Source organism: Amphiura filiformis, unplaced genomic scaffold (assembly GCF_039555335.1).
Source record: "Amphiura filiformis unplaced genomic scaffold, Afil_fr2py scaffold_153, whole genome shotgun sequence".
In the NCBI taxonomy this organism is placed as follows: domain Eukaryota; kingdom Metazoa; phylum Echinodermata; class Ophiuroidea; order Amphilepidida; family Amphiuridae; genus Amphiura; species Amphiura filiformis.
In genome coordinates this window covers 114,424-140,761 of record NW_027305617.1, presented here as the reverse complement: position 1 = coordinate 140,761, position 26,338 = coordinate 114,424, and the positions used below count along the sequence as shown (strand labels likewise).

At 36.3% G+C, this 26,338-nt stretch overlaps 1 protein-coding gene across 1 annotated transcript in view; it reads right to left on the bottom strand.

Annotated features, from left to right (window-relative positions):
- Nucleotides 1–23,623, bottom strand: part of LOC140145155 (gamma-aminobutyric acid type B receptor subunit 1-like) — a 35,612-nt gene extending 11,989 nt beyond the window's left edge. Inside the window, exons 1-9 of the mRNA XM_072166930.1 lie at nt 23,237–23,623; nt 14,159–14,296; nt 13,629–13,799; nt 12,712–12,813; nt 11,261–11,326; nt 7,364–7,564; nt 3,400–3,651; nt 2,843–2,903; nt 2,237–2,426 (exon numbers count right to left, since the gene is read on the bottom strand). Coding sequence (XP_072023031.1) covers nt 2,237–2,426; nt 2,843–2,903; nt 3,400–3,651; nt 7,364–7,564; nt 11,261–11,326; nt 12,712–12,813; nt 13,629–13,799; nt 14,159–14,296; nt 23,237–23,623 — 1,568 coding nt within the window. The remainder of the gene's footprint in view (nt 1–2,236; nt 2,427–2,842; nt 2,904–3,399; nt 3,652–7,363; nt 7,565–11,260; nt 11,327–12,711; nt 12,814–13,628; nt 13,800–14,158; nt 14,297–23,236) is intronic.
- Nucleotides 23,624–26,338: the final 2,715 nt, after the last annotated feature.

Sequence of the window (26,338 nt, the reverse complement as noted above, 5' to 3'; positions counted from 1 at the left end):
TCGAACCAAGATCGAACTTCCAAATACATATATTTACCACTAAGCCATACCAGAGATATGATAATTCGGTGACAATAATAGCAATGTTATACCCACTAATTGGCTCACTCGTGATTCTATTTCTGGAATGAATTAACACCGTCCAAATAATGTAACACAAACCTTTATGCTCACTTTTAAAATTGTTTGAACGTTGGGAGTATTATTTTCAAGTTAAAAAACCAACAATGGACAATTGACAATGAAAGTTTCTTTGCAGGAAAAACAGCGGCCATATACAATATGGCGTGACAGTAGTCACGCACAAAGATAAACATTTCAACATGTTCAATATGCGACTAGAAATATACCCCAACCAAAAATCACGAAATTTTCAGGCAAGCTAACTTTAGTTATTCTATAACATGACACCCATTTTTGATTCCGGCGCTTTTTCTTGCTTGATGATATGAACATTTTTGTGTTCGTGACATGCAATTTTTCTCATTTTTCGAGCTACTTTGGACATGTTCAAGCTTCTTTTTTTCCATTTAATTCAACTTTTACACGTTACGTTATTTGTTGCTTTACACAAATGTTTGATATCTTATCTGTGGTCAGGGTACATAAATGGAGCAATATACGACCCGTGTCTTCCATTTCTGGAGCTATTTTGATAAAAAGCGTTTGCCGGCTAAAATTTTAAAAACCCGTATAAATTTTCTGTCGAACAAAAGAGGTCACGAAGTTGCTGTCGTACTGCAAACAACACTACACTGTAGTCATTAACCTCAATAGTGGGTGGAAAAGCCATACACAGCCACACAATAGCCAGGCACCTTCTCCCCATGCTGCTCACCAGCCTGATCACACATTGCTGCTGGATTGCATTCCATTCTTCAACCAGGATTCATTCGCAGGTCATTTGGCACATTCTGTTTGAGACCTCACTACATTCGCAATATACTCAGATGCTAAAAGGGTGATTGCTTCCAATGCGGTGTCATTGTAAAGGGGAATAAAGTAGCTATTCATTGATATGCAACATGATATGAACATGTCACAAATAATCTAAGATATAAATGCTCGAAAAAACTTTCCAAACTTTTATTGATATAATTAACTTCGATCATGCAGTGTTTTTCTGCTACGTTATTGGCTTCCAATAAACTTGGATTCAAACCAGGTCAACTGACAGCGATTATATTTAAGATATTTTTTCCTAAATGTTCAAACTAAATAATGCAGTAATCAACATGATAACTTACCTATTGTTTTATTGTAACTGATGCATTCAGAAATGATGAAGCTTGTGCAAATGCATTCGTTGAGATGCTGGTTCTTGACTTAACTGCAATAACCATACGGCTCTTGACTAATGCATTGCAATGTAATGATGATTATCATTTATCATGATGGCAAACAATTGATCAATGTATAGCCCGAAATCAGAGCATTATGTCTTTGTGTGTGATCTCGGCTGTATTCCATAGTGGCGTATAGTGATTTTTGGTCATTTTTTGAAAATTGGCACATATGTTTTTAATGATGTTCTCTTTCATTTGTTCTAAGTCTCATCAGTCATAATTAGCTAATTAATTAGTAATTAATTAATTAAATGTGGCGTATAGTTACAAAGTGACATTTTTGTATTCCATAGTGGCGTATCGACCATACGCCACTTTTTATACACATTTTATAATTATGAAATATCGGCAAAATGAAAAACATCGTATGTCATAGTGGCGTACGCGTATCGGACCTATACGCCACTATGGAATACGAACGACGAAAATTAACGCCATAGGGATTACACGGCGACCGAGGTGGCGTACGGTTAACGTAAGGTTAGGGTATTGCGTTTTGTTCGTTTTCCATAGTGACGTATAGTTTTATTGTCAGTTTGCCAGCAATAGTATGTATTTATTTCTTTTGAAAAATATATAACAATAAAATCTATTTAGTTTACTACAGAAATTTCACATCATTTACAAAATATAATGAATGTCTGATTTACACAACTCGATTTTAAATTGTCATTTCTTCAAACCCGATTTTCTCGAAAAGTTGTTTATTCGCGGCGCCCCACTATACGCCACTATGGAATACGGACGACGGATTGTTCAAATTAAAGGGTACTATGTTGTTGCAAACGCGATTCGTGACGTTTCGTCTCTTCTCTACTGCATAACGAAGTCTTGGAATGCTCACAAAGACCCTCGTTATATATAATTTATTATGAAACAATTATACCTACCAGTATAATGAGCTTGATTGTTCAGGCCAGCTCGATTCAATAAAGTTGACGACGTCGCCAGGTTCTCTTAAAACCGCCAAGTGGGCTCCAAATTTGGCGCATTCACCTTCTGCATCCTTCCACCTCAATGGCGAGTCCATAAACACATAGCAATCATTAGAATGTCGAACCCATCCTTCCAAACAGCCAGCTACAAAATCAAAAGGTATTTATGCATATCAACCCCCAATTCCATCCTTACCTATCCACTACATTTCTTTTTCTTTCTTTCTTCTTTTCTTTTTTTCTTTCTTTCTTTTTTTCTTTTTTTCTTTCTTTTTTTCTTTCTTTCTTTCTTTCTTTTCTTTTTTTTTTTCTTTTTTCTTTTTTTCTTTTTTCTTTTTTCTTTTTTCTTTCTTTCTTTCTTTCTTTCTTTCTTTCTTTCTTTCTTTCTTTCTTTCTTTCTTTCTTTCTTTCTTTCTTTCTTTCTTTCTTTCTTTCTTTCTTTCTTTCTTTCTTTCTTTCTTTCTTTCTTTCTTTCTTTCTTTCTTTCTTTCTTATTATGCCCTGTAATTCTGGTGGTGACAAGATTTTACCAACATGTTTGTTTATGGTACCACATCTTACTTTGCAACTGCTCAAGTTGTATTATCCCGATTCGGTCTCCATTGATGAAGCTTACGGGTCCCTGAATTATAGATTGGAATATAGTATAACAGCGTCCTTCATATCATTATATTTAAATTTTTAAAAGGCGTATCGAGCTTTCATCAGCATGTCCAGAGTGCCATAGCTTGACATGGGCAGAACTATATAGTTTGCAACAATGTAGACTGACTCTTGTCTAAGATGGCTCTGGCTTAGTAGGTTTTCTTTTACAAATAATACTCTGTATTTTACAGCAAACCATTAGTATTGTATTATGAATACCTGTTGCTATTAAACCTCATGTGCGTCTTAATTAGTTGTATAAAGATGTAATTCTGTGTTGAACTTTATTTTTCAATATAAAACGTTGGATCCGGTGTAGCATATCCAAAATGTATCTGCGCACGTTTATTAGGAAAATGTTTTGTCAGCAGATTGTCTCACTAGAATAATTATGTTTGGTGTTCTTGCATGTTGATTAAATATCATCGACCGGATCGTGTAAATCAAGAAAAAAACAATGTAATTCAACTTACGGATACGCCTTCAAATTGAACATCTGCAAGAAGTTTAAAAAACAAATCTCTCATTTCTGGATCATTGTATGTGAAATCCTCTAGTCGTTTAGTAGCATTTCTTTCTTCAAGAACGAGAGCCGCTTCATGTAACATCAAAGCAATAATCCAGGCGCCATCATAACCGGTGGCACCGTAGGAGTTGAAGTCATATTTGAGATTTTCTGGTTGAGTTAGTCTCAATTTTAAACGACTAACATATTCTGTTGATGTCTGTCATCATGAAACAATATTAGAATAAAAAAATCAAAAATGATGGAATGCATTTTTAACCAATGAGGTTTGATTTCAACGTAAGCTGATAAATGTTATAAAATACCAGTATTGCATGTACTGTCATAACCAGTTGCACAATAGTCTGCCGTACAAAATATTCAGAACTAAATCCCAAATGTAATAGTAAGCATATTTCAGCTATTTCATGTAATGAGGACGCGAGAAACGAGGAACACAAGCATTTGAAATCCGCACTTGGTGCTTGTGGATAATGCAAATGGCCTTTTAAGAAGGAATTTCACGAGTCAAATTCGCCAACAAAGGATAACAGTACTGTTACACTTCACATACAGCAGGGTAACCTAGGCAAACGTTCAGCGGGCGACTACGTCGTTAACCGGGCCGAAAGTAATCACTAACATAGACTGTTGGAATGTAAAAACACTATACACCATTGGAAAATCTGCTCAGCTTCCAAAGGAGATGGAAAAAATATGACATTGATGTCTTGGGAGTAAGTGAGTGTAGATCAGAGAAGATGTACAGAAAAGGAGATAGATCCAGCTATCTTCAAACAAAATATCGAGGGTTGACAAACAGAAGGCCTTAACTCAAAAAGTGCCTTTTTGAGAAAAATGAGTAAAAATAATATTTTGCATTGAGATGTGACCAAGTATTATTGTGCTATAGATGCAATAGGAAGTTGAATTGAGTTAAGGCTTATGATTTTAAGAATCTGTGGGTATTACAGACTATTTTGGTACCAAAATCTCAAAATGGCCAAAAGTGAGTTAAGGCCTTCTGTTTGTCAACCCTCGATATGTGTGTTGCCGCTCATTCAAAATCAATCACGGTATGTAGGTTTAACAATAAAATACAACAAAAGGGTTCGAACCCATGACGGGTGTGATACACAAGTTGCTGCTTACTACTTTTAGGGAAAGGTCAGTGTCTGTATATCAATACTATGCATACCATGCATGCAGATCCTAACACCCAGTTTATTTCAAATAAAATATGACCGAATTTCCATGGCAAATAATAATTTTGCACGCTTGGTTACGCTTTCAACCTCTACGATTTATGATACAGACTATTTTCAATTATCAAAATATCTTTATTATGTTTGCAGGAAATGACAGGAAAATACATAAAACAATAAAATATAGATGATCAAAAATCATCCCTTTTCTAACAAAATCCTAAAACACTCTCCTAAATAATTAATATATGTTCAAAAACGGGCGGATGTTTTTGGAATCTTTACAAAACTACATTTCATTCTTATAGTATCCACGTGTGGTATCCCTTCAGAGCAACATCAGGTACTTAACACACACGTGTCATACTTTCAAGGGATTCTCTATAGAAACATTGGATATGGTTTCAATTCTGGAGTGAAAATTAATGAACCGTAGTCGGCAACACACGTCACATCAAAGGCTACTTTCAAGTAGATGTGAAACTACTTGAGAATAAAGGTCTATGAATAGGTGCGACAGGATTACCTACGGGATTATCTCAAGGATATAATTCCGTTCTCCCTCCTTTCTTTACATCTTCTCTGGTGTAGATGGACAGGGCATGGAAAGGTCAAGTTGAGCACATGAGAACGTGTGATTTTTTCTGGGAGAGAAGATAATTTACATCAACACAGAGTTGCCACAATGATTGTCGAAGAAGGCAGAGCAGGCATTTGATAGAATGGAAACCAATAAACGATAGGATCATTTATGCCATATTCTTTTCGACATTTTTGAACTTTTTGAAATTCTCAATCCTTCAAGTATATGCACGCAGCAATGAAACAAATGAGGATAAAGACAATAAATTTCTATGACCAACTGCAAGCAATTGTAGATAGCATTCACAAACATGACTTAATGTCATGGGAGACCTTAAGGGGGTACTACACCTTTGGCCAATTTTGTGCCTATTTTTGCATTTTTCTCACAAATTATCGCGCATTGGTGACAAGTAAGATATGTATATTATAGGGGCAAGGACTACAACTACTGCATTGAAACTTCAGCAACTCAAGGCAAGTAGTTATTGATTTATTGATCCAATATTGGTTTTCCCTAATTTTTGACTGTAACTTCACAACTGTTGTCTGCGCTGAAATAAAATTTCCAGTGCAGTAGTTGTAGTCCTTGCCCCTATAATATACATATCTTACATGTCCCCAGTGCGCTATAATTTTTGAGAAAAGTGCAATAATAGGCACAAAATTGAGCAGGGTGTAGTACCCCCTTAATGCTAAGTTGGAGAAGATAATGAAGGCTGTGATAGCTAGCATAATGGGAATGACAATGGAGAGAATGTCGACTTTTGTAATATAAATAACCTTGTGATTACTGGAACAGTTTTTCTTGTATCTGTATCGACAGATACACAAACAAACATGGGTTTCTCCGGATGGAAGACCTAAGAACAAAATTGATCATGTAGTGGTAAGCAGCCAGCACATTACATCTGTTCAGGATACAAAACAAGGGCCATGCAGGGAACTACAGCGATCATCAACTAGTTCATACCAAACTCATGATTAAGTTGAAAAGAAAACAACAACCAAGAAGGAAATTTGATACAACCAAGCTCCAACAGATACCATCAGATCAAAATTCAAAATTGAACTTAAAAATAGATTTGATGTACTCCAAGATTATGAGGATGTAGGAGAGAGTGTAGAGATGAAGTGGCAACATTTTGAGGATGCTTACAAAGAAACTGCACAGAAGGTTCTCGGGTACAAAAAGAAGGGCCAGAAACCATGGATCAGCAAATAATCATGGGATTTAGTAGAGGAGAGGAAAAAGTTAAAGATAGATATTGAACAGACAAAGTCAAGTAGAATCAAACAGAACATATAAGACGAATACCGGAGTAAAGACAAGGAAGTCAAGAAAAGTATGAGAAGGGGCAATCGAGAATGGGCTGATGATCTCGCATCTCGGGCAAAATAAGCAGCAGCGCAAATGAAGAAATCATAATGACATTACAAAGACTGTCAGAACAAGCAACGCCGTAAAGGACAAATCTGGTAACATATTAACAGAACAATCCGCAAGGAGAACAAGATGGCGAGAACATTTTGAAGAAGTTCTAAACAGACCATTACCACCCAACCCAGTATCAGAGGAGTTAAATGACCAAGTAACGGTAATCGAGGACATCAGTGATAATCACATCTCAAAAGCAGATATTAGAGCAGCAATTAGAAAGATGAATAACGGAAAATGGTAAAAACGGTAAAGATGAAATTACGGCAGAATTGTTGAAAGTAGACATAGACACAACTGTAGACTGGCTTGCAGGCCTCTTTAACACAATCTGGGATAAAGAAGAAGTACCCAAAACATGGAAGCAGGGCTCATTGTCAAGTTACCAAAGAAAGGGTATTATTAGGTATTATCTATTCCAGCACCAGCTAGTGACACATGAATAATTTCTAGGGACCTTTGGATACATTTAAACAGGTATAGTTTTTTCTTTGAAAAATCCACACATCAGGGCCGTACTGCTCTAGTAGCCATGCCCTCTGGTCAATATTGACCTAATTTAATAAATATTTTCTGATACAAATAAATATGATTTCCGTAACCTCTTCTCTAATAGAAAATACTATTAAATTCCAGTCCTGTACACCAATAATGGAAAGCACATGATTTTTAACAAAGTACTCAAACCTTTCCAAATGGCAACTTACTATATTTGCAACTGTATTTATAGCTGGATCATTCAGTAACGTCTGCGTAATGCCAATATATCCATCAACTGCTTGTTCCATCTCTTCCGATGTGCAGTCAATGATATCTTCAGCGTATAAGGATTTCTCCCAGAATTTATGTTCGTACCAGCCTAACATCATCCATACATAACCTTTTCCAGTTATGCCTACCTTGTATGCCTGGGTATGATTAACAGACATAAGAGCAAAGACAAAAAACTTAATTCTTAGCACATAGAACTAAATTGCATTAAATTTTTACCAATAAACGGATACCGAATCAACAGTAGGTATCTGGTCTTTCTTGGTAGAGACTTCTGTGATATGTACTTCGGTAAATATGGTAAACAGAAATTAGATTCGAGGAATCTAAAGAGGAAAGGAACGCTCAAAATAAAAATTAGAACAACATCATGAAAGCGCTCCCGGTAAGCGATCAAATTTTAAGTAGTGTTGAAGTCAAAAAATTCTTCTAATTTAAATTATACCACTACGTATGAATTTACAATTTTATATCAAGACTGAATTCGGCAGTGATTGCCTTCGGCTTGTTAGACAGTTTGAAAAAACATCACTCAAACTCGCTCGGTTCAAGAATCATTTACGATTTAACCTGACGTGCTTTAATAATCGTGTGACACCAAAATATCTTCGTCTGCCGACCCCGGAAGTGAAAGGATTTCGTGCGAGAAATATCATCCAAAAAGCACAAAGATCTTTACTCAACGAGCGGATACGGCAAAATAATTTTACTTTGGATATTTTAAAGCAAAAACATCAAGAATTGGAAACCAAATTACGCGGTTTATTACCGGAAACAGCATGGTTGAGAGTCTCGGAGTTTATCGCCCATGCGCAGAAGCGAGAACATGACCTGGTAAAGGATCGCCAAATTCGGAAGTTTGGACGTTTAAAACAGAGAAAGAGAACGCCGATAATTTGGGTAAAGACGGTTTTACAGCGGATAAGAGGAGTAAAGACAAGTGGGTGGTGAATTTGTCATCTAGGAAGCTTACGCAGCCGGAAGTTAATGTGTTAGAACGCGGTCTTAACTTCGCGGTAAGTCCAGAAAGTTTGCCCATCAATGACATTGTAGTTGCCACTGAAAGTGCATGTAAACAAATTGCAAACTATAAAGCGGCTGAATTACGTGCTCGTGTTGTGAACATTGCAAAAAATGCTAAACCCCCGGTAAGCAATATCAATAAGGCTGAGCGATCGGCGGTTGAATCTTTAAAGAAAGACACAAGCATCCAAATCTTGCCAGCTGATAAGGGAAGAGCAACTGTTGTGATAGACAATTCAGTGTATGAAGAGAAAGCTTTAGCTCTACTGCAAGATGAAAGTGTCTATGAGACTCTGAAAAAAGACCCCACTCAGAAATTTCAAAGCAGACTTATCAAGTTGCTGAAAGAACTCAAAGAAACAGGTGCGATAACTAGCAAGGCATATTGGGACTTATATCCTACCGTAGCTGATGTTCCCAGATTTTATGGTCTCATAAAGATACATAAAGCCGAGGCACCGTTAAGACCCATAGTGTCAAGCATCGGTGCTGTGACCTATAATCTTGCGAGGTTTGTTGCGGACATTATATCACCTTTGATAGGAAAAACGGAACATCACATCGTTAATTCTCAGGCCTTTGTTAACCAGATCAAAGACTTAAAAGTAGAGCCTGATGAGTCCATAGTGTCCTTTGACGTGTCGGCATTGTTCACTTCTATCCCGGTGAAAGAAGCTCTCGGTGTCGTTCGCAGTTTGTTGGAAAATGACGAAACCTGGAAAGTAGGGACAGCGGAAGATCTAGAGGTGGACGACATCATCAATCTCTTGAACTTTTGCTTAAGCACGACATATTTTGTGTTCAGAGAGAAATACTACCAACAGAAGGATGGATGCGCAATGGGCAGTCCTTGCAGTCCCCTGGTGGCCAACGCGTATATGGAGTATTTTGAAAAGCGAGCTTTGTCATCCGCTCCTCATCCACCACGCATGTGGGTTCGCTATGTCGACGACACATTCTGCGTTATAAAAACTTCGCACGTGGATGAATTTACAGATCACATAAATTCGCAAGATAATAACATTAAGTTCACCAGAGAGGAAGAGGAAGGCGGGCAACTTCCTTTCCTAGACACTCTGATCGTGCGGGCTAGCGATGGCAGTGTTAAGGTCAAGATCTTTAGAAAACCAACTCACACTGACCAGTATTTAAGTTTCGCTTCCCACCACCCACTGGAGCACAAATTAAGTGTGATCAAGACATTGCTTTATAGGAGTGAAATTGTTACGGATCCGGAGGATAGAGCTGAGGAAATTGAACACGTAAAAGGAGCGCTCCGAAACTGCGGTTATCGCGACTGGACCTTTTCAGAGCCCAGGAGAAGCGTGAAAAATCAGCTTCACAGGACGAACCGGATAGTGAAACTTCCAGGGGGTTCACAATAACTTTACCCTACTTGGAAGGAACTTCGGAGCAGCTTCGCCGAGCATTCAAAACAGCAGGTGTTCCCACAGCCTTTAAACCATACCGCACACTCCGGCAAACACTTGTGTCACCGAAAGATAAAGTAGACAAATTAAAACAGTCAGGGACCGTCTACGAAATCTCCTGTTCAGACTGTGATGCTATGTACATTGGTGAAACAGGTAGAAAGTTGGAAAAACGGCTATCTGAACATAAATCAAAGGCTGCCGGTTCCAAATCTGCTGTACATGAGCATATTTCCAGGAGCAAAAACACCCATCAAATAGACTGGGAAAACGTAAATGTGCTGGAAAAAGAACCCAAAGAATTTTCCAGAAGGGTCCTAGAAGCCATACACATCAGGAAAAAAGGACCCAACTTGAACAGAGACACTGGACTGGATTTAGATCCAGTTTGGGACAACCTACTCATACCCAAGACCACCAGGGGGACGAGGACAACACCTTTGACGTCATCTTCTAATAGTGTGACGTCATCGAAGGTTGTCAACAAGCCATAAACCATCAGAGCCATAACATCCGGCTGAGGACGCAGTTGGTACTGTGAAAGCGCTCCCGGTAAGCGATCAAATTTTAAGTAGTGTTGAAGTCAAAAAATTCTTCTAATTTAAATTATACCACTACGTATGAATTTACAATTTTATAACATCATGATTGATTATACTTTTTGTTTTATTCAAGCGAAGGTAAAATTAATGATGGAATACAAATTACGTAAAGAATAGTAGAACAACATCATGATTAATGATTACACTACTGTTTTCAAGCGAAAGTCAAAGAAGTGTTTTCAAATGGCATAAAATATTAAATAACCCCAAGATCTGTTTATTCAATTGACGTGTCTAAATGCATGCCATGAGTACAATATACATCTTTCCGATCATATTTTATTAGAGGTCAATGCCAACTTAGTAGTGTTTGTATTATATTAACAATTACGTATAACTAAAACCAAATAGAAAATACGTATTATTAACTCCTCTTTTCGTTTCTTAATTTCTCTCTTCCTTAAAAATATGAATGAATGAATGAATGAACAATAAAACAGCATTGTTCGAACAAATACGTTTCTCCTCATGTGAAAAATCACTCAGCTATTAATTTAATAGTAATAACACTTCATGAGTGTGGCAATTCAATTAACTAGCGGTCACCCGTTTTTCACTATTCATAAATGATAGTTAAAATTTCATATATTAAATAAATGAACGACTGATATGAACATTGCGATATCCATTGAGTATGTTGGATTGAGATTACATAAGACCAATACATAATTTGACTTTTGTATTGCTCTAAAGCATTATTATTATGAGTGATACCAAGATGATTGGACATGAAAGTGTCCAAGTATTTTCACAAGAATTAAATCCTGTCAATTCTTACCTCACAAAATACCTTCCGTCCCATGTCCTCATACATATTGCCTATGATGATCTTTGCATCTTTTCTCTACAGGTATGTAAAATAATGTAAAATAATATATCTTGTTTTATTAACACAATCAATCAATTAATCCTGAATAGAAAGAGAAAAAAAACCAAACATAACTCAACCTACTTCATGCTGATTGTATGTAAGTTTTACAAGTATCGCGATTCGCAATACGATGCGCCGCCAGCGGTTGCTCTTGCCAGTCAATTTTGACCTCCAGACTCGACATCGCTGTTCTAGCCACGGAATTTCACGCGAGTGTGACAACAATAATGTTGAAAACAGTTCCATGAATCCTTCGTGTGATCAATAGATAGAAAATGGATCTACTAAAATAATAAATTCCTGTTTTAGTGTGTATTCGCATGTAATATCATTATTTTGACATTTTAACACCCAGCGACACAAGTATGTTCCAGTGTTATATTCATATGGAGGCGCATCGTATTGTGAATTTAATTTAACTTTTTTGATTATTAAAAATTTTTTTAACGGTCCCATAGTCCCAGAAAACCCGGAATGGACACACGATTTGCCTGTGCTATTGTTCCGATTAGAAAGCTGGCATAGTAGCCTACAATAATTTGTTTCCAACCAATATTGATGAAGGTATACAATCGACGTCCAATTTGCGAAATTGGATGATTTGATAGATTTGAGTAGGTGCATAAATGGACGGCTTTCCTGTAGCTACCTTTGGTTGCTTAGTGTTTACAATTATTGTATTGTATTATTATAATTCTTAGTTAACCGGGTCAAGCGTTCATATATTGTTGATGCAGTTGAGAATGTAATGGCGGAATCCTCTTCTCCAAAACTAAAGAAACATTCATCAAAAAGGATGACTATAATTGCCTGCTGTCTTTTGCTAATCCCCATTCAATGCTGTGTACTTGGAATATTCATTGCTGTCTTTCGCATAATTACATTCTCACTAATATTAATAGGGCGCTGGCACGAGAGGTCATAAGGTAAACAAATTATGAAAAATTAAATTATTTCAGGCCCGTAGCCTGGAATTTTTGTGGGGAATGCAAACCTTTCCAAGAGAAATCGTCATTCTGTCCAAAAGCAGATTTTACCCCCTCTACATGTACAGAATGTTCATTTGGGGGTATATTTATCACCTGTTAATTATAGCACAGCATGTGCAGGTTTAGCAGATGGATGTATTGTATTCCAACTGGATGAATGACTTCAGGTTAGCCTCCAGTCGATGACCTGGTGAGGATATTGTGAATGCGCCCTATATCACAACAGGGAACTCTCACTTCCCTGATCAGAATATCTAAGGAACGTTTGACAAATGTTGTGTTCCGGGTTTTGCGGGAATGGGTCACGTTAAATTAATTTATACCAGGAAAGCAATTTGTTTTTGTAGTAGATTGATATTATTCACTTACCTTTATGTTTTCAATTTGATTTCTGGGATTGGTGAAGAAACTTTCTGATGTCACCAAGGTGATATTAGCCTCTTTCAATAAGCTATGCATATGGTCAGTAGACTGAAAAGAACGGTATGAATATGGATTTTGGATTTACTTTTATCACTTAATTGAGTCATCTCTTTTTAAATTAATGTTGGAAAATCCGTAACGAAATTCCTCAACCTATCCAATTATGCTTTCATCATATGTTTAATTGTAGGTGATGATTTTGTGAAATATGGCTCCCTCGCCATAGTTTTAGATTGTCACCATTATCACCATTTGTTTTCGGAATGTAATCACGTTTCATTATAAATTAATTGAACGACGAAGCCGTTTTAGTTATTTTCCAGTACTATTTAGCGACAATCAAGAAAATCGCGATTAAGTTTTCGATGCGTAGACGTATCAAGGATAAAGGAACTAGCTTTTGTTTATTGTTTTAAGCCTATAACGACTGAGCCAAATTTTGCAACATGTGCTACGAGGGGGGGGGGGGGTGTTGTTGCAAGCCCCCACCCCTAATATTTTTCAATTTCAAACGTCATATACCGTTATATTTGGTACCTACAAAAAATGCGCAGCGATTGGAATAATTTTTCAAGAGCGAAATAGAAATGATTGATTTTACAGTAGAAAACAATGGTGGGCCTGAAATCGTAAATAATATATATAACGAGGTCAATGATTGTCTTTAAATAGATTTTTTATATACTTTTTATACCCCCAAAAAGGTGTTTGAGCTCTTGTGGGTATAAGTTCGTAAACGTGGAATGTAAAAGAAAAATAAACAATTGCACAACACACAGTCATGAGTAGTCTAAGATTTGGTTCATATTAAAGACAGGAAATTGTGAATAGACATGTGTATTACAAAATCAACTTGATGTTACCAATTTAAAGTACTCTCTGTTCTCATGAATAGTTGCCACTCGATTCCACCCATATTCTTTCATTAGTCGTATACGCGCGTAGTTATAGACGGTAGCTGGTGATGCAGAACGGTAAAAGTAAGGGTAGAATTTCCGATTGGATAAGCCAGGAGATTCAGCGCCATAGGCAACCTACGATAATGTGAACAAACATTACAAAACCAATGCAATCATTAAAATCTTTGAAGTTAGCACGAATTTGGGCAAAGATTAAATCTACATAATCAAGCCCATTGCAAGAAAGCAAAATTAAAGTAAATCAAAGTACTCGTATTGTATTTATATTGTTTTCGCTAAATTCCAAGACTGGTCTGGAATGGGTCTGCATAAACCGCACGGGCTAAATATTAATTGGGGTGTGTCGGGAGGTGGTGTAAAATAATAATAATTTTATTGTTTGATAGAAAATAATTATGCATTACATGAGTTTACATGGCGCTCATATTGTAGTGAATTGGCTTAAAATGGCGTATCTAGGGAGACTGACGTACCGTTATCAAGTTCCAGTAGTGAGCCGTGCTTGCAATAGCTTCCGCAGGTGGAGAGCAGCCGCCACCAAGTATCATGATCTTGGTTGGTTCACGAAATAACTGGTCAAACAACGCTCGGGAACCAGATCCTGCTTCACACTAAAACATGAAAGAAATACACAAATCTAGCTTTAATCGCATTGCCTAGTCTAAAATGTTCCTTTCATTTTAGCCCCAAGAAAAGATATAGGCAGTCCCCAAGTAACAGAGCATACTTTTCGCACTGACAGATTCCTAAATCATCACAACTTTTCTTCCGCGGAAATGATGACTTTGAAAAATATTGCTTCGTTTTGTTAGTAGTTAGTAAGGTTTTCTCCGGAGGAAATAAATTTTACTGCAGAAGAAAATGCAAGATCCCAATCGGATCAATATCGGATCAATATCAAGGTAAATAACTCTCTTCCTAGCCATATGAGTTGCTATGTCTTAGCGGAACTCGTGCGTTCGAGTCCCTCTAGCAATTATTGCGATTATTTATGCTACGCTAGCCCCATCTGTTCCAATTTCTTTCGCTTTTTATTATTTACGAAGAGATTACATTCGAGGTTTGAGTTATACCAATTTCTTTCGCCTCTATATATGGCCATGTGTCACAAGTTGGGATCACCACCCCAGGCGCCGTGACATTTTCTTGAAAAAATAAAATGATAATGATATTTTCAAAATGAAAATGAATACTTACACCCTTCATATTAGTCTTGTTTTAAAGCTTCGTACTTTCACTTTAATTTGGCACCAAATCCAGGATTTTCCATTGATATCAATTAATTGTATGATCAATTAAGCTAACGAACTTGCAGGGCAGTGGCGGATTGGCGGACACGGTACCATAGAAAGTCTATGGAAAAAGTTCATATCAGTTTGATGACATATTTTTCCCTATTTATGTTGAGTTGAAAACTAAAATCCATCTCATTCATTAGACTAACGAGGACGTTTACAGGCTCGTCCATGCCTTTTCACATAGGCTTCTCTGTAAAACAGTCAATTTTCGGAATTGCAAGTAATTAGTCTAAAAGTGACAAACAAAGATATATTGTATTATTTTTTTGGCTTGGAATAATTATTTGTGACTGGAAGCAATTACTGTTAAGTATTTAATCAGCTAATAAGCACAAATTAAACCTTTTGAATAATTAACTAGTTCTGATAATGAAGTAAATATTTATCACCCTGTATACATAGAAGCAAACATCGTATCCTATATACAATATATTCTGGTGGGCTCTTACAAGCTCTGTTTGATCCTCAGATTGAGAATTCTTTTTGAAAGACAAAAATATAAACGGACCTTCCAGAATAGGTAGTTGTTACTCTAAAAAGGCAATCTCTTGGGAATGTGACAGAATATACATCCCATGGTGTCAACACAGCCAAAGTCTATCCCAGAGTCAGTCTGTCTATCGGAGGTAGTCAGAAAATCACGTTAAATTTGACATATTTGGCAGAGATACAGCCTTTATAGAGCTAATCATGATAGGCTATAGAGCTAATTCAACGGCACCCATATTTTGTGGGAATAAGTCATTGAACTTTTAGACGATGGTCAAATTCAAAATTGCTCGGACTTGGTTAAAAACAACAATAATGTGTTTCTCAGCTAATAAGCACAAATTAAACCTTTTAACGGGATAGTTGGTTGCGTAGATCACGGAGAGACAAACATGACCCTGAACACTACAATATGTACCGTATGTTGCGTAATAAATTACACAATGACATCAAAAATGCAAAACGAAATTATATTGTTGATAAACTTGAGGAAAACAAGGATAATCCAAAGCAATTGTGGAAACAACTTAAAACCCTTGGGTATCAGAAAAGTACTAAGGAATCTAACGGTATTGTTTTAGATGTTGAGGGTGAAAAGCTTTTTGACAAAAGGGATGTTGCGGATCATTTCAATCATTTTTTTACTGAAATTGCTTCAAATCAGGTTGGTAAACTTCCCAAACAATCTACTTTTGATTATAGTATTGATACAGACACATTTAAAGATTTTTATAAGAATGTTCCAGCTGACTCCTTTGAACTTCAAGAGGTTTGCGAGGAGTTTGTTTTTGAGGAATTAAACAGTCTTAATACAAGCAAGAGCACTGGACTTGACAACCTTCCAGCCCGTTTTATCAAAGATGCGGCAGAGGCTATTAAAGGGCCAATCACTTTCATTATCAACCTTTCTCTTCGGTCTGGCATTGTTCCAACTCAAATGAAATTGGCAAAAGTCATCCCTCTCTACAAAAAGAAGAGTAGGCTGGATGCAGGTAATTATAGACCTGTTAGCATTCTCCCAGTTGTCTCCAAAATTTTAGAAAAGGCTGTCTTTTTCCAATTGAACAAATTCCTGGTTGAAAATAAACTTCTTTATGAACTCCAATCTGGCTTCAGAGGATCATACTCAACTGACACTTGCCTCATTCACCTTCAAGATCATATCAGAAAGAAAACTGCTGCTGGCTTCTATACTGGGATGATTTTATTAGATATCCAGAAGGCTTTTGACAGTGTTGACCATAAAATCTTGTGTAACAAACTGTCTGCCATGGGTGTTAAGTCCACAGCCTGGTTTGAATCTTATCTTTGTGATCGTAAACAAATTGTTCAAATTGGTGGGGTTGAGTCGGATCCTCTTGTCATAACATGCGGAGTTCCCCAAGGCAGTATTTTAGGTCCTCTTTTATTCCTATGCTATGTTAATGACATGTCCACTTCTATTAATTGTATTATGTTGCAGTATGCTGATGACAGTGCTTTGATATATTCCGACAAAGATCCAGAGAGAATCAGTCATGTTCTTCGTGATAACTTGGAGAGCTGCAATAAATGGCTTATAGAAAATAATCTCTCTCTGCACACAGGTAAAACTGAACTGATTCTCTTTGGATCGAAGCGTAAGGTCAATAATGTTTCTGATTTTTCTATCATTCTTAACAATGGTCAAATAATTAAGTCTAAGCATACTGTTGTTTATCTTGGTCTAGAACTTAATCAGTTTCTTGATGGTGAGGAAATTGCAACCAAAATTGTGAAACAAGTTAATTCTCGTTTGAAATTCCTCTACAGACAAGCAAATTTTTTTAATCAAAAAGTGAAAAAAATGGTCTGCTCAGCTCTTGTGTTGTGCCTGTTTGATTATTCTATTTCCTCCTGGTATTGTGCCATTTCTAAATATCATTCAATCAGATTGCAGCGAGCTCAGAACAAAGTTATCAGATTTATCCTGGGAAAAGATCACATGTATCATATTGACCAAGCTGACTTTCAGGATTTAGGCATTTCGAATATCAGAACAAGGGCTGAGCAGCTCCGTTTGAACCATGTTTTTAATATTTTTCATGATGTTTGCCCAAGCTATATGAAAGAAAACTTTGTCAAATTATCTCATCTTCATCGTTATAACACTAGGGGTAGCAATTTTAACTTCCAAGTTCCAAAAATCAAAACAGCAGATTCTGCTTCCTTTTTTTACAATGCAATCCATGATTGGAACAAACTTCCCGAAAATGTCAAATTGTGCAATATAAAATCAAGGTTTAAAAAAGATGCTAAAATTATCCTCTTAGACCACATGGTTATATAGTTTTTAATATTGTAATTTAGGTGTTTCATGTTTTAAATAGTTGTAATATATATATATTTTCATTGTTATTTATAAGGACCCCTTTGGAAATAAGTCTCTGACTTTAAGGGATATCCTTGGCGTATTATCGTGTCAATTTTTATGTTTTAATTTGTATTTTATAATAACTATGTTCTTGTATTTATGTTCTGTGCAATATGTTATTTGACTCTTACGATGATATGCTTAATAAACTCAAATCAAATCAAATCAAATCTCTAGTCATAAGGATTCAGAAAAAGTAACTTTGATATATCTATGACGTATGGTTATGGAGTTATCCCAGCAAACACAAAACGTTTTCGATATCATTCGCAAAAGGTTATAAAATGTCAGAAAATGTCGGGTTATATAAAGGGTATATTAAGGGCATAAAACGTAATGTTATTTAAGTGTTGACAAAATATTTGGCAAAAAACGTTTGCAAAAATAGTTTACAATAAAATTTTTGAAAACATTTTAAAAATATTGTTGTAGTGTGTTTTCATACAAAACGTTTTAAAACGTTTTCATGACCTTTATGTAACCCGACATTTTAATGTCATTAAAACGTTTTTATGTAAACCAAAAGCCAAAATATAACTTATTAAAAACGTTTTTAAAACGTTTTTGTGTTTGCTGGGGGGCAAATAGGTAACATAATTTGTGACGTCATATCTCACATTTTGGCTCCACGGGGGCGAAAATGAAAATTGCTCCGATTTTCTTTAAAATGGTCTCAAACTATTTGTTATGCCAAGAGTAATAGTTTTCCATTTGAGACCATTTTCAACAAAATCAGACAATTTTCATTTTTGGCCCCCTGCGGAGCTAAAGTTTAAAGCTAAAGGTTCGCAATCGTTGGCCAGTCCAACTTAGGAATGTCTGTGGTAAAGTTGTAGCATTATACCTATCACATAGCAAGAAATCTCAAACTCAGATAAATTCATGCATGAATTAGGACTTTACACATATTCTGCATAAATATAAGTTCACACCACCTGCTCTCAAATGTCACCTGAATATATCTGCATTGTGGGATATGGTGCAATAAATTCCCATATCCTCATATAAAATAATGTTACTGAATTAAATGGACTTAAACATGCTACATTTCCAGGTGTATTGGTTCCTCTTTTATAAGTTAGATATAAATGACGTCAAAATGTAGTACACTTTTACACTATAAGTCAAAGTATACCTTTCTGAAACCTTATGACCAGAGGATGACGATGGTGTGAGTTTTGAATAACTTTGAACTTGACCTCCTGTGCAAAGTTAAATGACATTTTTCTACTAAATGAGGGGTGTTGTTGAAATTGCTCCATAAATTAATCACCTATATTAGTGCTATTATTCTACCAAAATTTGCACGATTGTAGTGCCTATGAACTGAAATATGATCTTCTGACGATTGCCTTTTTATGCATGAAAGATTCACTGTAAGTCTGAATGGGTCATCTACCTCATTACTTGTAACAACTGTAAACATATTTACATAATACAGCCCTCTTTCCTAGTAAAAGTGGCACAATTGTGATTTTACTCTTTCGTTATTAACTAAACATATTTCGAGATTAAAACGAGCAAATTGAAAATAGGCATTCCAAAAGAAAGTCTAGCTTACAATATCATGCAGTGATGAACAATAAAATGCAAACACTACAGCATGAATATCACTCAAGCTCGATACCATAAACAGGTAAAATCCCGGGATGAAAGTGGTAAAGAGAATCCCCAAAATGACGTGGACATGTCAAAAAGTCAAAGGGTTAATTTTTCGTTATCAGGGGTCAAATAGCATCGCTATCCGTTACTCTCACAGCTACAGGTGAACTACGTAGTAGATGTGATTATTTGCTTCCTTTGCTCATTTTCTACTATAAGATCACAATATTCAGTTTGCCTTTTAGTTACGTGACTAAATATGGTTCCTGCCATCCCACTCGCCTTAATTCGCACAGGATGACAATAATTGAAATTGTTTCAAGTAATTTAACACAATAGGGATGGAATAATTACTCGCCAGTTATTTCGCCACTCACCCACATTTTGTAATTCTATTAAAGGCCAATTCGGCGATCCAAGCGAAACTGTAAAAAGCTACAACTTTGTATAAATTGCTTAAAAGTGAAGAATACGTCATTTTAGAATTTTTATTACGTATTTTGAAATGAAATATTTGGCAAAAATCAAGGAAATAAGTAAAGACTGGGGGTAAATAAAATAACGATGCTTTGTAAAATACTAATAACCAACAAATAATACAATCAACATGAAGTAAATTCAATTTTGTCTTTATTTTGTCTTAATTTTGTCATATTTTGTCCATTCAGCAATAATTGTGTTAGCCACTTTTAATACATCTTCTGAATTCTGTTGTTTATTTTTATTATTTATTAGCGGTCACCCGCCTTTCGCGGTTCGTAAATAAATGCAACTTGGAAGTGCATCACCACCCTCCGAGGTTTTTATTGAGAACAATTTTACCAACTTATGCTCCCTAATTTATTATCGATTGATCAACCTTTTCATTTAATTCATTTTAATCAACTTCTTCTTCGTTGTCCCCTAGCCTCTCCTTCTTTGTACTGTTCTTCCTTTTAGCTCACATCCCTCTTCTCTCTCTTTTCTTTTATCCTCTCTCCCTCTTTTATCCCTAGTATTTTTCTATGGTTCTAGTATATACTTCTTCCCCACCAACTGTTAACAAATATGTGAATGTGAAAACATTATATGTACTATTTTTTCGCGGATTATTAAATATTATCGCCAACCCAAGAGTCTTCCTCTTCTGCTAAAGACCTTGGTGTCATCATAGATAGTACTTTACAAACGAATCAGCACATTCGCAATGTCTGTCGGTCTGCCTCTTATGGTGTTTATAAAATTGTCAAGCTCAGAAAATACTTGGATCAGAGCTCCACCGAGCGCCTGGTTCATGCCTTCATATCCTCCCGCTCGTACTGCAACAATAATCTCCTTTACGGTTTGCCATCTTGTGACATTGCACCTCTTCAACGTATCCAAAATGCAGCAGCAAGACTTGTTACTCTCACCAATCGCCGTGACCACATTACACATGTCCTCCGGAAGCTACATTGGTTACCAGTTAAACATCGTGTACTGTTCAAGAAGATCTTGCTGCTAACTTTCAAAGCTAAACACGGTCTCGCTCCAAAATGCATCATTGAACTCATTTCAGACTATGCTCCTACCACAACAATCTCTCTCAGATCTTCAAAACAGACTCTTCTCAAACCCGGTCCGCGTACAAACACCGCGTCTTATGGTGACAGAGCCATCTCTGTCGCTGCTCCGTATCAATGGAATAAATTACCAGACTCTATTCGCAATGCCACTACCGTGCCGGAGCTCAAAAACAAACTCAATACTCATCTGTTTAATCTGAATTTATAGCACCATGCATCTCTTCTTTGCTTGTCGGAGGACAATGTTCATGTTTTTTCCACTTATTCTGTACTATGATATGATATAATATTGTATTTTATAATGTATCTATAATATCATTGTACTTTTTATCTCAATTATGTTATAATATTGTATTTTATAATGTTTCTATAATGTTATTGTACTTTTTATCTGGATGTATTTTTTAAAACTTTATGCTAGCACATTGTATATCTTCCTGTGCTTTTTATTTGATGTACAGTGCATCGAAACTTCAGTCTTATGCTCTTTATAAATGAAATTTATGTTATGTTGTGTTATGGCACCCATGCACTCTGCTCATTCATTTTGATATTCTGTGTTTATTTTTCCCGCTTTCTTTACTCAATTTTCATTTGATAATGACATGGATTATGGCGCAATTAATGCAGACTATCGCGTAAATACGCGTGAAACCAGTGCAACCCGTGGTCCATAGGCGTAGATCCGGGGTGTGGGGGTGGGGGATGGATAAATTCTCCCATATTTTGCCAGGTGGGTGGTCCATACAATAATCCCCCCAATGTTGACGCCTGATAATAGGTTTCTGACCAAATTAACCTCATATTTGCCTATTACATTTATTCTACTTTTACACAGTATTTCATCAGTTTAGCTTTAAAATAGCAATTTTTTCGCGCGCTTCTCCAAAAGGTGCTGGATTAACTATAGACGAATCCAACGAGCCAACTCATGGTCACGATTTGGTCGGCCATCTTTGGGTCCCCGCAACACCAAAACCGCTTAAAAAGCGATGTTAGATTCTTTTGTGTTGTAAACTGTCATCATTCTTTTGTCTACGTGTAACACGGGTGATAAAATACAGTTTAAAATACCCTCCAAGGCCGCTTTATTTCACATTTTAGGTGAGATTGAGCCAACGGGGACCCAACTTTGGCAGCCATTAAGGTATAGGAATGCGTGAAATTGGATTCGTCTATACTTCAAGAATTTTTTCCAACTCCATCCCCCCAATGTCAAAAAGAAATCTACGCCACTGCCACGGTCATCGCGTTAATGCACGCGCAAACAACGATGATTAGATAACCACGATTGCTAGATAACCGTACAGTATTTTTGGACCCTGGATAATGTATTTTAGGCTGTTTTTGCTCATTTTTTAGACTTTAATCACTAAGACTTAAAAAATTAGTTGAATATGCAGCGTAACTTAATGTATGATTTGCTTTGCAAAAATGCAATTTGCAAATGCATCACCACCGGTCAAAATTTTTATCGTGAAAAGTTTTCCAATTCGGTAATTTATTATAGATTTATTAGTTTTTGAACATTGGGTGACATTTAGACGGAAAATAATTTATCTGTTTTTCTGATTAAATTTTAGTAAACTTAGAATTAGTGCTCACTCTTTAATGATCGAAAAAGGTCGCTAATGTCACCCAAAAATTGATGCTGAACAACGACTATGTAAACTTTGTAACTTGAATGTTGTTGAGGATGAGTTCCATTTCATTATAAAGTGAAGTGCTCTCATTATGATGGCCAATTCGTACTAAGTTATTTTCTGGTGTTAAGGAAATTTATGATATTGATACTGATACTTTCCTTCTCATTATGAGTGCAGAGGAATATGGTTGTATTTATCTAATTCTTGAATATGTTAATGGTGCATTTGCTACACGGATGTCTCATGACATTTAAATGTACCGTACTTTTGTTATGTTTTAAATATTATATTATTGTACATTCCTTATAATAACAGCTTTCACTAATGTGTGCTTGTATTACTGTCATGACTATAGCACTTGATTATTGTAAACTGTTAATATTATCCTGTGATTTATGTATTTGTGTTGTGTACTTGCATGTATATTGTTTACATTGAATATACCCAATGTGAGGTGAATATCAATAAAAGATTCTGATTCTGATAGCAGATTTTGAGGTTTTGAAGTGCTACAAATTTATGGGAGAGAAGCACTGCTATATAAAGATTGATTTTATTTCATACTTATTATCAAATTTACCTTTGTATCATTCCATGTTGCTCGTAATTCATATTGCGGTAATATGTCTGGTCTGGCGTTGATGTCATCGAATGCCATTTCTATTGCAGGAACACAGCCGCTACCATCCCATCCACCGCCAGGTCCTTCGTAATATGAGCTGATATATAGCGGAATTTTCTCGCTTGGCTTTCTAGAATTCTCAAGGGGTCTTCCCTGATGTGCGTAACATTTGTTACAAAGCTCGGCACAAGTTAAGTTTGCCTCAAAGTCATCGCTACATCTGAAACGCTCAGTAACTGCTAGCATCGTTGAAACAAGATTTGTAGAAATATCACTCTCAGGTGTTGAGTAAACTTCAGAAGTTGTTATATTTTCAGTTACATCTGCAACTGCAAACACAGCCATAAGTGTGAGTACATGTAATAGCAACAAGTAATGCATGCTGAAATCCGTTAATAAGAAAACTGATGTAAATCAAATCAAAACCTGATCAACTTTATTTCTGCTCAAATGGATGTTGATATTTTGAAGTGTTAGCGAGTGATATTCGGTACACGCGGTCCGTAGACATGGCAGTAGTTCACACCAATTTGCTCATCTAAGCATTATAAAAACAGAAAACAGATGTAAACATCGCCCTGTTGCAAATCAAAACCTGATCAACTAGAACTTTATTTCTGCTCAAATGGACGTTGATATTTTGAAGTGTTAGCGAGTGATATTCAGTACACACGGTCCGTAGACATGACAGTAGTTCACACCAATTTGCTCATCTATCCTAAGCATTATTTATAAATGACCGCAGTCACACTGTTTGGTTCATCGAATGAACCATTTTGTGGTCCGTTGCAAGATGAAATTAACGTCACTGAACAGTCAATCATGTATAGAGCGCCATACTACATGTAGTCCGACTCAATCAACGCTCCGTATACATTCATTTAGAAATTCGCATAACAGTGACATCTATGCTAAACTAAAACATTTGCATACACCCACATTCAAGTAATCGAATGCAATAAAATATATTGATGAAGCACAATGACATGTGTGTGATAGTGGAAATATAATTTACTCGTTGAAAGCTGTATTGTTCCGTTCCAACAGCCGGAATGGCGAGTGGAATGGAACGCCAAAAGGTATCCTGACACTTAATCATAATTTCAAAACCGAACTATATTGGGATAATAGATGCAATAGCCAACCCGGCACATTATGACACTATGACACCTCATTTAATCCTATGTGACTACAAGAAGCAACGTAAGAAGTATTTGAGTAGACAAAGGTCCAGTTTAAAAAGTGACAAACTGGTCTATTCATCTGCATCTACATTTACATAAATACTCAACAAAGTTGCATGAAACCTCCAGTTGAGGTGATCAAAGGCGCCAGTTGAATACAACATGGTTATACAAAACTGAAGAAAAAAGACATGGAATTACATATTATTAACCCGGGGGTACTCAATTTGTTTTTGGGTAGGGGTGTGCCTCCGAAGATTTTGAAGTAGGACCCATGTCTATACCACTTCAAACCTGATTTTTACTACCGATGCATATACCAACATAGTATAGACACCCATGACTATACCAGTTGAAAACACAAATATACCACCCATTGCTATACCAACCCCATATACTGACCCATCCACATACCACTATACGTAATTTCAGATCATATTTTTATTTCTTGTTTACTGTATTTTGTATTTTTTTATTCTATTTATCAAGGGTCTATCATTTATTAATTATTATTATTTTGTTTGTTAGGTGTGGTGCAATAATTATGTGTACCCCGGGGTGAATTATAGGGGGGGGGGGCAAAGATTTGTTGGAAGGCCAAAAGGGGGGGGGAGGAATTTTTGGCAGAACATTTTGAGAATTCACCACCCCGGGGTACACATAATTGTTGCACCACCACTTATTTTGTAATGAATACAAATCCAAAATATATTTATTGTTTTCTCAGTTTCCTAATTTATGTTCGTTTGTCTTGTAGGGGCCAATATCTAGCCTAGCTTGTAACAAGTATTGTGTAGGGAAAGATGATTCTTGCACTTATTTAAATTTTATTTAACAACATACAAAAACCACAAAAGTAGTGGCGCAGCCAGTGTCCCCCCCGCTCATCATGGCCGTTGGTTCATGCAAGACAGTCGATTGACGGAAGATGTCTGTGAAAAAAATTGGGTGAGCAATAGACAATATTTGTACCCTGCATGGTGAAAGAAGAACGAAAAAAATAAAAAATAAAATAAAAAATAGAAATTTTGGAATTTTTATTTGAACATGAATTTTTTATTTATATTTTTTTGTACGGTACCGTACCTTTTTTTTTCTCACTCATGGTTTATTGAAATTTTAAACGAATTTAATATTCATGCATTTCTGTTCAATGCGATTGCAATTATCATTGAATTATCGAACCAAACAACATCAATTTGACCCATGCATATCGATCGTGTATGATCTTGGCAGTGCTGTCGCGTGTCGCTGAATTCGGCACCAAAAATAAAACTCAACTTTACACTAAAAACTTACCCGATTGTTGAAAAAAACCTATATATTTGATTCGATGCATTTAAAAATCGGCAGTTAATTTACGGGAAATTTGCGATTCCGAGTTCCGAGAGACAAAACTGACTTAAAAAACAGCGATGAAAAAATTAATGTTGCAACTTCGATACGGATAGTATATCATTGATTTATCAAAATTGGCCGGGGTAAACAGAAGTAGTGCTGGGCTCGCATATACTACATCGGAAGAGTGTCGCCATCTGTTTGCAATGACAACTCAACGTGGTTGCTAATCGGACTACCAATTGATTTGCCCAGCTCTGAATTTATGGTTCTGATTTGCCTTATTTGGATAGCGATGTACCTTATTTGGACACGATCAGACAAATTATTTTCGTGAAAGTCATGCGAGTGAGTTTAAAGATTTTCGACCTATTGATATACCAAAATCTGATTTAGACCCCATTTCAATACCAATTTCAACTTACTACCCATGCGTATACCACAAAAACGGAAAAAATAAGGGGTCATTGATATATCAAGCGGCCGAAAATGCGACCCATGTTTGCGGCACGTCCCCGTATGACCATTTGTACTGAGT